At 35.8% G+C, this 14,927-nt stretch overlaps 1 protein-coding gene and 1 pseudogene across 1 annotated transcript in view; both read right to left on the bottom strand.

Moving 5' to 3' along the window:
* Positions 1–530: 530 nt before the first annotated feature.
* Positions 531–2,209, bottom strand: LOC101959970 (citrate synthase, mitochondrial-like; annotated as a pseudogene).
* A 7,133-nt stretch (positions 2,210–9,342) lies between these two features.
* Positions 9,343–14,927, bottom strand: part of Purg (purine rich element binding protein G) — a 38,283-nt gene continuing 32,698 nt past the window's right edge. Inside the window, exon 3 of the mRNA XM_078031164.1 lies at positions 9,343–10,238. Coding sequence (XP_077887290.1) covers positions 10,134–10,238 — 105 coding nt within the window. The 3' untranslated portion in view covers positions 9,343–10,133. The remainder of the gene's footprint in view (positions 10,239–14,927) is intronic.

Consider the following 14,927-nt stretch of genomic DNA (forward strand, 5'->3'; position numbering starts at 1 on the left):
ACTGGGTGCCAGTCACAACAAATGCCATGCTTTGATTATCTAGTAGCATTACAAAATTGCTGAAGCATGTCCACCTAACAAATAGGTCTTTCGAGAAGGTATTTGTGTGGATGGGAGAGGGTCACAAGGCTTGGTACAGCTGACAATTCAATATGATTCCCATGGGAACAGGGACAGAGTCCTGTCTTCTGGTTTTTTGAGCCCTGGTAAAGCAGAAGCAAAATCTCCAGGTTGTAGATTCCCTGCAACCTGCTTTAACCCAGGGAAAGAGGAGCAGTTGCTCATAATAGAGAAGGTAAGAGACCAAACCTAATCCACAGCACATGTATCAGACCTACTCATCCTACAGTTGATGAGCAACTTATACCAGGAAGGGGAATGGAACTGGTTTCAACTTTTATTGTTTTGGTATTGGGAATTGAATCCAGGGGTACTTAACCACTGGGTCACATTCCCAGATAAATTGCTGAGGCTGGTTTTGAATTTGCAATCCTCAGATATAACTTTATTTTAAGTCTTTAAAGGCCCCCTGAAACAAGAAAAAAAGTGTATTGTTTATTTAAGCATTCTTGTGTTCTGGTAGTCCTTTTCTCCCCAGTCTTCATTTTTACCTTGGTTTAGAGTCCACACACATCATCAGACCATCTGTGCTTGTGGACTTGGGCTTCTCTAAGGGAGACCTAGGACTCGACTCTAGATGAACTGTCAGGTACAACTAGAGCCTGTGACACCCCATCAGGATCATGTATGTGTTCATCTTTATCAGACCATGGTACTAGAGTAGTTTCCACTCTGAGTATCTACATCAGGCAAAGGATTCTTGGTCTTGCCCTGATATAAAAAGAAATTGGACACAATTTTGTACAGTTGAACAATCAGCTTGAATATAGGAATGTTAGGCAGATGTTTCACAGCAAACTTTTGTTGACAGGTAAATCATGGATTTGTCTTTGCTAGCACTGCTTGGCTGTAGCTTGGCACAATCAGTCCTGAGTGGGGTATATTCCAAGTGTTGCCTTGGGACTTTTTGTCTCCTGTATTTTTGCTCACTGCCTTCTGTAGTTGTTAGCCAGGCAAGCACTTCCTGATTTGACTGTCCATGTAGAGGTCCTACCTGCCTATTCATGGCTGCTGCAAAAACAAAAAACGAAAAACAAAAAACAACAACAACAAAAAAAAACAGTTAAAGGTCTAAAAAGGCACTGCTCATAAAATGGCTGTTATGGGTGCTTGCATTGCTGGTCACTATGGGTGGTGAGGTGAACTGAGCATAAGTGTAGCCTAACATCTTGGTGAATTTGTGGGATCAGGCCAGCTGAGAGCCAATAGCCCAATACTGCAATGCTCCTGGTAGAGATTTCAGTAGATCTTTGTTGTAGCACACAAGGTAGCTTCGTGACCAGATCCATTAAATCTTAAAAACTCAGCTCCAAGTACTTGGCTTGGTTGATCCCTTCTACATATGTTTAGGCAAGATTACCCTTACAGATGAGGACTGTAATGGCTGTACAGAGCTGAGACACAAGGTATAAGTTGTTAGGAAAGTTGCTAGCATGGTGACCCCATGAGAAGGCAGAGCTGCCCTCTTTGCCACTCTTAACAACAATACAAAAACAACTTTTCTTTTTGAGATGAGGTCTTGTTATGTTTCCCAGGCCATCCTTTAACTTTCTATCCTCCCGTCACAGTTTCCTGAGTAGATGAGATTACCACACTCAGCTTTGCCCACTCTTGAGAGCAAAGATACATGTTCCTCTGTTCGGATCTTTCCAGTTATCATCAGCCAAAATAAGCACTCTGGCAGGGGTTCTTTCCACCCTTATCCCTGGGCAAAGTTTCTGGCATTGGAAATGTGTCCTCATAAGGATCAAGAACTGATGTTTCATAGGTCAATCCTTTTATGCTTACCCTGCCACCTTACACCATGTGCACAGTGAGTTGGCCCAGCCCTGTTGCTGCCTGAAGGTCTTAATTCTGGCCTGATCCTTAGGTTTCAGGTCAGCCAATATGTCTTTCACATTTGTTTAGGAAGCACTGGCATACCAGGCAGTCAGAACAAAGGCAGAATGCATTCTTGGTTTCCAAGAGCTGGGAGTCTATAGTGAGTGAGCCATGGTGGATGACCTCTGGCATCTGGTGAAGAGGGAAGGAGGAGGAAAAACTGTGGTAGAAGTGACAACCACACTAACAGGTGGATAGGGTTCTTGAAATATTTTTAAAGTTTGAAAGTATTTTTTTTCAATACAAACCAGACTATTGAGGTTAAGAGAGTCACTAATATTTTAATGTAACTTTTAAAAAAGCTTATTTCTCATGATCTGTTCAGACTCTACTTAAGGGGATTCTTTTTTTTTGAATTATGAGTTATAATCACAATTTGATCTTTATAGATTTAAAATTATCCCCCTCTCAAACTGAGCAAAATAAACACCAACATTTCATCAATAGCTGAGCTTTGCTGTTTTTGATTACAGATGCCTCCATATGATGGCATGGCAGCCATGAGATCTACTTCTCTCTCTCAGATCTACTCCTTTAGGAATGATAACTAACTGTGTTCAAACCACCGCCCTGCTTCCCCTGGACTGTTCCCATTGACTTCTCATGGCAGAATACTAAGGCAGGCCAATTTGTGGACATCACAAGGCTTCTCTGGAGGACAGCTTTGCCTGAGGACTCAGGCCTTGTTGAAATTTCCTTAGAATAAAGCTGATGACTAAGGTCTCCCTTCTCTCCTTTCATAGGAGTCAAATCAGCATTGTCTCAGCTCTCCATTTCCTCTCATCCGTATTTGTCTCAATAAATCTCTTGAACATCTATCTTAGCTTTTGCATCTCAGATGACTTAGTAGAATGACCCAAGAAAACAGATGGTAAGATGATGATTTGGGACTGATCCATTAACCACCCAGTAGGTAAAGGGGATCTCAGCTTGATTATAGATGGGACATAGATTGTCCCTAGGATAAGATAATGAGTTAAATGCAGAAGATTTCATTGATGGTGACCTGGGAAAATGTTCTGGCAGAGAAGAAAGATGTAGATGTGATGTCTGAAGCATTTGAAAGCTATGGAGAGAAAAATGTCTTCAAAGACAGCAGAATTGGATGACTACTATTAAGTTGAATTGATGCCCGTAGAGAATATTGAGAACAGTTAAACAATTAGCTCATAGTTAACTGTGTGAGTCTTACAAAGAGTTCCCTACTCCTTCCCCTCCCCTTCCCTCCCCTCCTCCTCCTCCTCCTCCTCCTCCTCCTCCTCCTCCTTCTCCTCCTTCTCCTCCTCCTCCTCCTCCTCCTCCTCCTCCTCCTCCTCCTTCTCCTCTTTCTTCTCTCTCTCTCTCTCTCTCTCTCTCTCTCTCTCTCTCTCTCTGCTAGGGATGGAACTCAGGGCCTTTTGCATGCTAGTGAAACAGTCTACCACTGAGCCACACTCCCAGACACTCCTCTTCTAATCTTTAAGGCTTGCAAAGGTGTCTTATCATTCCTGTTAGGGCTAGCACTTCTATTGTGCAAGAACATGCTGCAGAGGCCTCTCCCTTACAAGGGGACATGTGCTCTTCTCAGTAGCTGCTTTCTTTTCTAGAATCATCTGACCACCAAGGTTCAGTCCCAGCATAACCTGGGTCTGTATGTGCTAGGATGGATTAAGAAGAAAAGAGGCTGTATACCAGATGAATCTCAAGAATTAGCTAGTATATATTGACAGGAGCCAGAGGGGAATTTTGAGAGTGCTTGAATAAGGGATTTGGCATTTACTTTCTTAGAACCTGAGATCCAATGTTATGTCAAGGACCACAGGAAATAGGACAAACCACCACTGTACCTGTGGTGGTTCTTTGAAATCATGAAAAAGCAATGACCAAAAAAACCCTCAGTAAAGGAGAAGTTTCAGAGTTTCCCTCAATAGGAAAGAATTCTGCAACAGGTGTCGATTGCAGTGTAAGCAACGTGATTAGATGAAGGAATAAAGATGCTGAGGGAAGGGGAGTGGCTCTAGGATGTACCTCACAAGCATTCACTCTCCTGCCATTTCAGTGAAGTTTTCCACGGGCTCAACAGTCAGGAGCATGCTAGGACATCTTCTCCAAAGTACAAGACAAATAGGTGCATCTTGCATCATTACTAGGTAAAAGAAATTGAGCATTTGGGTAAGCCTCTTTGAGTTTGAATGACAATTTATTCCACAGGTAAGAATATTGCTCTGGCTCATAAACTATGTGATCTAGGTAACTACCAGTTTTGAATAGATCTCAGAGCATGAAAGGGCTCTGTAACATGTACATCAGCCCTGCTACTTGATCCATGTGATCAAACAGACCCTATTGCTTTGGAAGTGTCAGTAAAGGGAAAAGATGCAGTGAGAATGAATGGAGCTTATGGCAAGTTTCAGGGAAAGAGTTAGCTCCCCTAATGCAGTCCCTGCGATCCTTGAATAAGGTTATGCCAATCACTGAAGGAATAAACACCTTTCAAGAAATAGCAATTAAAGTGTCTGGTGGAAATATTCTAGACTATGGGTACAGAATTGCCCATTATGACTTGGGTTCTATTGAACTCTTCAAGTCATAAAGTTGAATAGGCCCTGTAATCCATGATCATATCTTGGTACATCCAAGATCAAGACTGAGCAGGACCAGAATCCATGAGTTCAGGGTATGTATAGGCTGCCCAAACTGCCAGCAACCCTCTGTCATCTCATATGGATAGCCATGTGGAAGTTCCCATATGATCAGCTGAAGGAAGAAGGAAAATCCTGGGCTTGGTTTATGGGTGGAATAGCTCAGTATATGAGTGCTGGCTGAAAATGGGTAGGATGACCTTGAAAAACAGTACAGAGGGAGAATCTTCTCAATGGAGAGAGGTATAAGCACTGCACTGGTATGGAAGAACTGCACCTGATATGGAAGCACTGAACCACTTTGTATGGAAGAGGTGTCTTGAGATTAAAAAAAAAATCTCTAGTTCCTGGGTAGTGATTAATGACCTGGCCATCTAGTCAGGAGCCTGAAAGAAAAAGGATGGAAAGATCAAGACAAACAGGTGTGAGGTAGAGGTCTGTGGGTGGACCTATGGGAATGGGTACAAACTGTGAATATTAATATTCATCAAGGAAGAGACACTGAACAACCAAGACACTGAACAGCCAGTGGACATGACTCTTACTGCCATTGACCATCTCAGAATTAGCATGATGGATATATGAACAGAGTAGACATGGTAGCAGAGACAATGCATTACTAGAGGATCCACTTCACAGCAAAGGATGTAGATGGTATAGGCCTTCAAACACAAATACTACATTATCTAGAAGCCAGTCTCACAAAATGCAAAAACAATCTATGGGTCAATAGAAAGAGTAGGAAATATAAGAAATATTTTTATAGCCACCACAAGTTCCAGTTTGCACTGTACAGATCCACATCTCCACCTAATTGACCCACTGACCCAGCCTCTAAGCTCTGAAATCTATCACTGCCTTTACACTGAGGGTGTGCTTCTTTTAGATTGCTCCTCACCAATGACTGTAAGAGGAATACCAAGTAGGCCTGTACCTGCAAGATGCTGGCCTTCTCTAAAGGGCTAGTATGGCTCAAGCACTCCCCATAGGCCTGGCTGAAACTTGCTTAGAACAGCACTTGGTCTAGAAATAACTTCTTTATTCCCTTCTTGCTTTCTTTTCTCCCTCTGTAGCTTCCTTTCTTCTTCACAGGGGCAGAACTGCATCATAGTCTGATGGCACCTCCATTAACCCCTTGTTCATTTTCCCTCTCTAGTATTTCCTTTCATAAATCACTTGCACATATAATCCCATCTTGGCATCTGTTTCTAAGAGGACCTAGACTAACACAGGTGGCTTGAATATGTGCTGGTGGACATCTAAGATAGAATGGCAAATATGCCAATCTTGCCATGCTAAGTATAGCCAACTGGTAATGGCTGCCAGGAAAATGCTGGATTAAGAAATACTCTAGAGCCGTATCTGTTCCATTGTAATGAATGTCATTGTCTGGTGGAAAGGTCCGCCATGAGGGCAAAGGAATAGGATCTTGGCTTTTCATTAATCAGGATTGATGAAATTTCTATCAAGAAGGGTTATGGTCAGAGAGCTACTGTATGTTAAACTCTTTTTGATGATGACTGGCATCCATAATGATAGTACATGATTAATGATAATGATGGTTAATGATTAATAATGATGGTTATGAAATAATTATGGAATTGTGCAATATGATTATATAATCATGTGTAATTAATAATAATATTTAATGATAAATGATAATTATGAAATGGTATCATATAATTGAGAATTCTAAAGTGCTACTAAATATAAGAAAATTTGTGGCTTAATTATTTAAGAAATAGATTTCACACTGAGTCATATGGAATCTAGAGAAAAAGATTGAAAGCATAAGGTTTTGTTAGTGGTTTCATCTCTGGCTTGGGGTGACTGTGCTCTGATGAGCTGAAGTGAATATTCCTCTTTCTTGGCAGGTCTACATCATGAAGCCCATCATAACAGGAGGCTATTCATGAGTATTACTCATTTCCTTTCTGATTTTATACTTTCCAAGCAACATTCTGATGTTAATCAAGCTTTAGAAGTTGGTTTTCCTACTGAAAACAGAATATGCTGACTAGTTTTCTGGTGTTTTTAGTTTTTCTAGTATTAGTTTTTTCTTCTACAAAGTCATCTTTAAAATTATAAAATAATACATGTTTACCATAAATAAAAATTAACAAGTATAAAAGCAAAATTCTAAGTCCACTTCTTACACATAGCTTCTTTCCAATCTGCTTCCTAGGAGTAAAGCTTTGTTTTTTGTTCTAAATTAATTGGTTTCTTCATTGGATATCCAGTACTCAAGATTTTTGTTTTATGATCTTGTTTTTAAAAAAGAATCTCTTGTGAATTGTCCAGAATGAATTAGTAAAACTGAGTTTCTAAATACACAAAACTGAGAGTCAACCTTTTCATTTATTCGTGAGCTAGTCTTTTGTTGCCTTTTATGATAGCCAACAGTATACTTTACAAGAAGTATAAACATTATTTATCATTCATAGAATATAAGAGACCAGTTTAGGAGAATATGTGTAGTGCTGAGCTCACTGCATTTTATGATTTATTTAGCTCTATGAACTACTACTCACTTTTTTGTGTGTGAATTGTATCACTGTCTACTTATTTTCAAGGAGTCTTTTCACATCCACCCACACTCAAGGATAGAGTGAGAAAAATAACTTTAGTCCAAGTGTGAATCACTATGCACCCACTTCAACAGCTTTTTAAAAAAGAACACAGGAAGACAAAATTGAAATTATATAGATGGGCTATTTTTTGTTTCTTAAGATTATTGTTATATTGGTTATTTCAAACTCAAAGCAGCTCCTAATGAGAAAAATTAGTTCCCTGAGATGAGTAAGGTTAGTCTTTCAGTTTTCATATAATTTATTTTGAAATATTTTACTCGGTAGAGAACACATGGATTTTTTTTTAAAAAAATGCTTTCCTTACTAGGATTCAGGGAAATCATCTTGAGCTTAAGATCTCTAAGGGAAATTATTGTTTTTAAGATCAGAAAAGACAACTTATCAAAATAACATTGACAAAATTATAAAGACAGATAATTGTATAACTTAAAAAACTTAAATCATGGTTTTATAAAGAAAGAGGGATTGAATCATTTGTATAAATGAACCAAAGTTACAGAGTATACTCATTTAAAGCTGATGAGTTTTAAAAATAATTTCAAAAATCTGATAAAATTAATTTTTTTAGTTGTAGATGGACATAATACCTTTTATCTATTTATTTTTATATGTTACTGAGGATCAAACCCAGTGCCTCCCACATGCCAGGCACATGCTCTACAACTGAGCCATAATCCAGCCCTGATAAAATTTTTTGAGAATAACTTTTTAGATGGCACAGTCATTATAGTGAACATTAATACAGAAATCTGGTTGATTATAGAGTTAAATTTAGACATCTTTTCCTGTAGATTAAAAAGATTTTCTCCCAAAAGCAACTCATTTACTCTCTCACACTTTTATCAAATTAGAATTTTTATTTCTATTTTATAGCACAGAAATAAAAATTCTCTAAAATATTAATAAACTTATCCACTTTATCTTTTTCATTAAAGAAAATGTGGAATTATTTTGTATTACATTTATTATTCACCAGTTTTCATAAAATGTAATGCTGTAAATGTAGTTACCAAAATACACTGTAGAAATATCTCTGGGAGAAGCTATGGTTTAGTAAATATTGCATTTGTTCAAGATGGTGTCAGAGAAGCAAGCCTATTATTCATAGGCTTTATTCGCTAATCTTCATTTTCTGATGTTAGAAGTCAGACATGATTTAATAACATTTTGAGGCAAAATTTATGTGCCTTAAAATCTTGTTACAACAAAGAGCCATAGTAGTGTGGCAATGTCCTTTCAGTTATCAGACCTAGTGGGTTAGACTGAAAAGTTTGATGATCTTCTTTTTAAGGTCAATGATTGTTGCTTGAGGAGCTTTAATACATTTGTTTCCGTTTTTTCTTTTAAAATTTTAATGTTGCCTTCGGGTTAGTCAAGATATCAAGGTCGGAATGCAAATTTGCATACTGCCTTAATACTGAATTTATCTCTGGCTTGGGAGAAACTGCTCTTTGGCCCCATGAAGTTGTTCATAGTTTCATGTGCCCTACTGCTGTGATTCTTAATATAGATGCTGAAGTTTAGAATCTCAAAAAACCATTGCCATGACTATCTATTACACTGACTCATGATGCCAGTTTGTTCTGGAACATTCCAAATTTATTTTTTGTCCTTATTTTCATACATGGGGGATGAAACTTACTTTATTTTAAAATTGTATCTTATTTTTTTTGCTGTGCTGGGAATCAAACCAGGGCATCCTGCATTCTAGGGAGATAACTCTAGTACTGAGCTACTCCCCAGCCTCCAAACTTTTACTTTAAATATGAACCTGTGTGAATGACCTTTTCAGTGTCATCTGAGTTGAAATAAAGGTTTTGAAAGCATACTTGCTTTCATGCAAATGTTATCTTCCAGTTCAACCAGATGACAAATTTTTAATAAAGCAATAAATAGATAAACACTCTTTTGTCACATTCTCAACTTACTTAATTCCATGTCTTGTAGGACTAGTTTTTATAAGTCCTACCTAAACATGATTTTAGAAGCCAGAGAAACTGGATTTAAATTCCTAAAGATACAACAGATTTGAGGGCACAAATGAAATAACAGAATAAACCCATGGTAAGATCAACATTTAGGGCCCAGTAGAACTCAAATTATTTCTGAAAAATAAGAATCCAGAATAATTACACATATAAACCAGTTTATTAGATTGTCATTGATACTTTGAGACAAATTTCAAGTTATTTTATTTTACTTCATATAAACAGAGGAAGGGAGGAAAGTTTTAAACTTCAAGCTTTGTTCAGCATGTGTGCAGTTAGCATCCACAAAAGCACCATTGGATATGGAAGAATTAGCACCACAGAATTTTAGGACCTAACTGTTAACATGCATCACTGAAAAACTTGGAACATGGAAACCAAAGTATTACATGGTATGGTCTATTATAAACAATACAAGGCAATTTATGATTTCTTTTTTATACAGTACAATACGATCACAATCAATGAGAACCTTTTAAGTACAATACAAGACAAAAAACACTTTGTACCCTGTTAACACTACAGCAGTTACAGATTTTAAAAAAATGTTTCTTGTAAGAGGCATTGGGTCGAATGATCCCTCCCCCCTCAATTTTTAAATTCAGAGTTGTATAGTTACATGATCTCTTGAGAAAGTATTTTCAAATCTACGTGTCTTGTACCTCAATGCTGACAAATGGTGGTTTGAAAATGGAAAGGCTGGATGAATTAAACAAGAAACCAAAAATCTGGAAAGAGTCAAGAAGTACTCCACTGTGGTGGAAGGTTTTCCACATAAGATCAGTTTGAAAATGATGCCAATGGTGTTGATACTTGTCTTCCTTTCCGTGGAGGAATGCCAAGTATAGAAGCCTTGGATTCATGATGAACTTCGGTTCATTTCTTTCACCAAATGTCTTTATTCTGGACTGTAACATTACAGATTTTATTCCTTATTCCTCAACTGTTTTTGTAGTATCATTGGGCTGTTCCTTATGCTTGGTTTGACAACAGTGAAAAGGGTTGATATTCTCTCTGGATTTAGGGTAATTTGTGAGCTAAAGAAAAAATATTAATTTAAATTTAGCAAATAGGAAATTTTAAAGGGAGTTCCACTATTTTTACAGTATAAACCCATTATATTATTGAAAACCTTTCTGTTAGAAAGCATGTAACAAACCCTTAATTTTAGTTGTGCCTAGGTCAATTTTGGCATATGAGAAGATACTGTATAAGAAATGTGCAGTAAGAATAGATACAGGTATATTCAGATCTCAATGCATTGATGCCAAGGAAAATATATTTTTACTCACCAAGAGAAGAATATACCTTGAAGCATCTATGCAGACACATGAATCAATCATGTATCTGCCCAACTTCTAATTCTGGAATAGTGATAACAGGGTCATTTAGGAAAAAGTACTCAATTACAGTACAGCAGCAATTTTATGTTGTCTATATTTAACAGTGAAACATTTTTGAAAATAGAATCAGTACTATACGGTAAGTTTACAATTCACCATATCTATACTTGTAATACATGCGGTTATTTGTTTTCCAAATTTTTAAAAATCCCACTAGGACCAACATCTTTCAGAACAACAATCTAACATTAAACAAAACTTTCTAAGGAAAATATTTAGCATCACAGATATTTGAGAAAAGTCTGTTATTCAGCATCACAAAATACTCAATCGATCTACATTTAAGATTGTTCATGCCTTGACATTAACACACCTTTGGGTTAATATATCTTATTTTAAAAAGAAAACAAACAAACCAAACAACTGACATGGAATTTGTCTTTAGTCTCTCCTTGATAAGGACAGACCTGATAAACTTGACTTCTTTCTATACCATGTAATGATGACTCCATCTAAGGAACTGCATTTACATTTAGTAAAAAACATTTCAAACTAGAGATAGAAAAATGGCTACACAAAGAAAGACTTAAAGATAAGTAACCTTATAGAAAAATGTTTTATTTTTTTTAAATATTCTGTTCTCAAACAAAAAAGAAAGCAAAGTTTGTTCACTTTGAAATATTCTGTTGAAAAACATTCTGAATGAAAAGTTAGCCTATCTTAATAAATGTCAGGAAGATGTTAAGTTTAACTTGAGAGGGTAGAACCCTTTTGAAAAAATATCTTGCTTTTCTTGCTGAACTATATCCATTCTATAAATCTACCCATTTCCCAAAGAAGAAACACTGCACATAGCAGTATATTTATGTGAATGATTTAAATTTGATAATTTACCAGGTATGACTGACTTGAGCAAAGAAGAAACAAAAGTGATTTACATTAAAAAATTCAGCTAAAATAAAACTGAGCTGTGATAGGCTAGCTGAATAATTTTGATTGCCCTTATATTTGATCAACATTTCAATCAAGGTAGTAAAAATTAAAAAAAGAAATTTAAAAATAAAAACTGTCCAAAAATTGTTCAATGATAAAGTCTTCAAATTTTACAATATTTTAACTTCAAATGATTGTAGACTAACTTAGACAGTTTTGCCATTATCATATATACTTTTGTTACTCTTGAGTTTTATTTCTGTATTGCTCATTGGCTATATTATGTAACATATTGTTCTGTTAAATTAAAATAGTTTGATTTATTACATTATACTCTAAGTGGCTTTAGAAAAACATATAAATAGGATAAATTTATAAAAGGATAAAGAATATTTTAAGAGATTTTAGACATATTCTATACAGACAAATAGCTAGAGTTCAAGGTAATAAAGTGCCTTCTTTTCCAGGTAATTAATTTTTCACTAAAATATTTTAAGGCTTGTAGCTCTTATATTATTTAATCTTTCAATCCATATAGTAATCTTTAATAACTAGCAGCTTAAAATTATAAATTTAAATTATCAATTCTGAATCCATTTTGCAGGGAAAGGAAAATATGTATAATTTCTAAATGCTGGGACTTTTACATAAGACTCTCATGTTGTTTGTGAACAATCAGGTTTACGTCATAATCTACAGCAGCCAATGTCCCTCAAAAAATTCAATAGAATATTTAATCATATGGCAAATGGGGCCATTATTTTGTTCATTTATTCATATATTCTGTTTTATTTACATTTAAAATGATTGTGCAACCTAAAATGAAAAAGGCCAGAGAAAACTAACAGGGAATTCTTCAGATACAGGCATAATGAATACCTTTTATTGCAACAGACTGTGCATAACCTGTATTGATGCCAACAGTTAATATCGAGCATTTATATTCTTTTTGCTTCTACTATCCATGGGTATATCATAGTAAAATACTGGTATCCTAATAAGAGTGTATCTATATGATATCAATAAGCATATGGAATTCTATTTATTATATGTTTAATTATTTCTCTTTGGGGATATATATGTTTTAAGCACATCTGTATACTCAGTTATTTAGACAGGTCCAGATTTTAGGAAAAATTATGACAACATACATATCAACTGCTTAGTAGCTCTTAACCATTAAAACTCAATTAAAATATTTGAATATTCAATTTTGGGAATTTAGCTATTTTGAAAAGATTACTGAAATGAGGTACAAGATTAAATGGCCAGGATACCTAAAATGCTTTTCTGACTGCCACTGGGTTAATTAAAAATGTTCCTTAAGTTAAAGGTTTTGCAGTCAGGATAGAGAAGGTAAGTGAAAACTCATTGAAAAGAATGGTTTAAGTTAATGTTCCATATTATTAGAAAAACAGGAATTACCAGTAGGGGAAATGCTAGTCTTAGAATTGGGTTTGGCTTTGAATCTAAAGCCTAGGGAGAGTAATTCCAGGGTTTAAAAAATTAAAGTGGCATAAACCTTTATAATTGCACATTCCTTTACCAAAGTGCCACGTTACCATATATTTATCTAAAATGCACATGATTCTACTTTTCAAAATCTAAATACATATACAGTTTTACCCTTTCCATACTAGTATAGTACAATTTCACAAACTTAGCAGAAATATAACTAAGAAGATGAATTATAAGTTTCTAAAAATGATATAGTTTGTGTGTTAAAGAAAAGTAACTGTTAAGAGCCTTTGTCATTATGAAGACTCAAGTCCAAGTATAGACAAAGCATTCCATGAAACTTGAAAACATCATGAGAGCTTGTTTAGGCAAATTTTAATAATACTGTGCCAGGCAACACACAGAAGTCATATGTTTAACAGAAAACAAATTGGTTTAGTTATCCTGTTTTTTATCTATTTGACTACATATTATACTTACTCTCTTCAATCACTTTCTATTATCTAGAAACCTAAGTTTTGAAAACAGTAGTAAATACTGAGGTTTCTAGCCTTAACTGGTCATTCCTCTGAAGTACAGCAAAAATGTCTGATGGGTGGGTTATTGATTTTCATGCTTCTCTTTATTCTAAATAGAAGCAGTAAGTAGAAGTGTACAGAGATAAAATAACAAGGACAAAAGCACAAATATATAAATATAAAAAGACCAAAGCACAAATATACAGAACAAATAAAATAGTAAGTCACTGTGTGAAAGTTCTGTGTATGACTGAATTTGGTCAATCAGGAAAAGAGAATTAAAAATGGAGATTTCCTTATCATGTAATAATTGTATGAATATATATTTTTATAAATAAACGGCATGCACATAAATTTAAATTTTGAATATTTTTGTTATTTCTGAATGTAATGAAATTAAACCAGGGTGTTGTCTCATTATAAACCAAGGTCAAAATTTTATATTGTTCAGGAGAAAGAGAGAATGTAGGGTCATGATTCTCAATGGCAGGTTATTTGGGTTCTGTTATAATACAAACTAAACACTGTGGTATATTGCTCCTTTCAATTAGAGTGAAAATGCGGGTGTTGGATATGGTGGTGCATGCCTGTCAATTTCTAGCTACTGGGGAGACTGAGACAGAAAGATCTGGTCAAGAGGATCACATACTTGAAACCCATCATGGGCAATTTAGTGGGACCCTATCTCAAGATAAATAAAAATAAAAAGGTCTGGAGATCTAGCTTAGAGGAACAAGGCTCCTGGTCTCAATCCTCAGAGCAACCCTCCCACCCCATCCCATCCCCTCCCCACTAAAAAAAAAAAAAAAAAAAGGAAAGAAAAGGCTAGTAAAAATATAAAAATACTAATTTTTTAAAATTGGGAGTAAATCATAGTCACAGAACATTAATGTCTACCAAAAAAGATTCCTGTCCTTTTCCTCCATTTTGAGAATGTATAAGAATGACTGTATAAAAGCTACATCCCTGGCCTGGGGATATAGCTCAGTGGTAGAGTGCTGGCCTGACATTTGCAAGGCCCTGAGTTGGATCTCCAGCACTACAATTTAAAAAAAAATTTTTTTTTTCAAAAGAAGAATTTGAGCCAGGTTGCATGTGCCACACCTGTAATCCAGCTGCTTGGGAGCCTGAGATAGGAAGATTGCAAGTTTGAGGCCAGCCTGGACAATTTAGAGATATCATGTCTCAAAATAAGAAATAAAAAGGGCTGGGGGTGTACTATCAGTAGTATAGTGTCCCTGGGTTTAATCCCCAGTGGTGGTGGTGATGGAAAGCATCTGAAAAACAAAAACAAATTATATAAACTTGTCTTTTGTCTAAGATGTAGGATGGGATAAAAATATCCCAGTCTTCTGAGAAAATTAACAAACTTTAAAAATGTAAGTAAAATCAGGGCTGGGGTTGTGGTTCAGTAGTAGAACGCTCATCTAGCAAGTGTGAGGCTCTGGGTTCGATCCTCAGCTCCACATACAAA

This window comes from Ictidomys tridecemlineatus, chromosome 14 (assembly GCF_052094955.1).
Source record: "Ictidomys tridecemlineatus isolate mIctTri1 chromosome 14, mIctTri1.hap1, whole genome shotgun sequence".
Lineage (NCBI taxonomy): Eukaryota > Metazoa > Chordata > Mammalia > Rodentia > Sciuridae > Ictidomys > Ictidomys tridecemlineatus.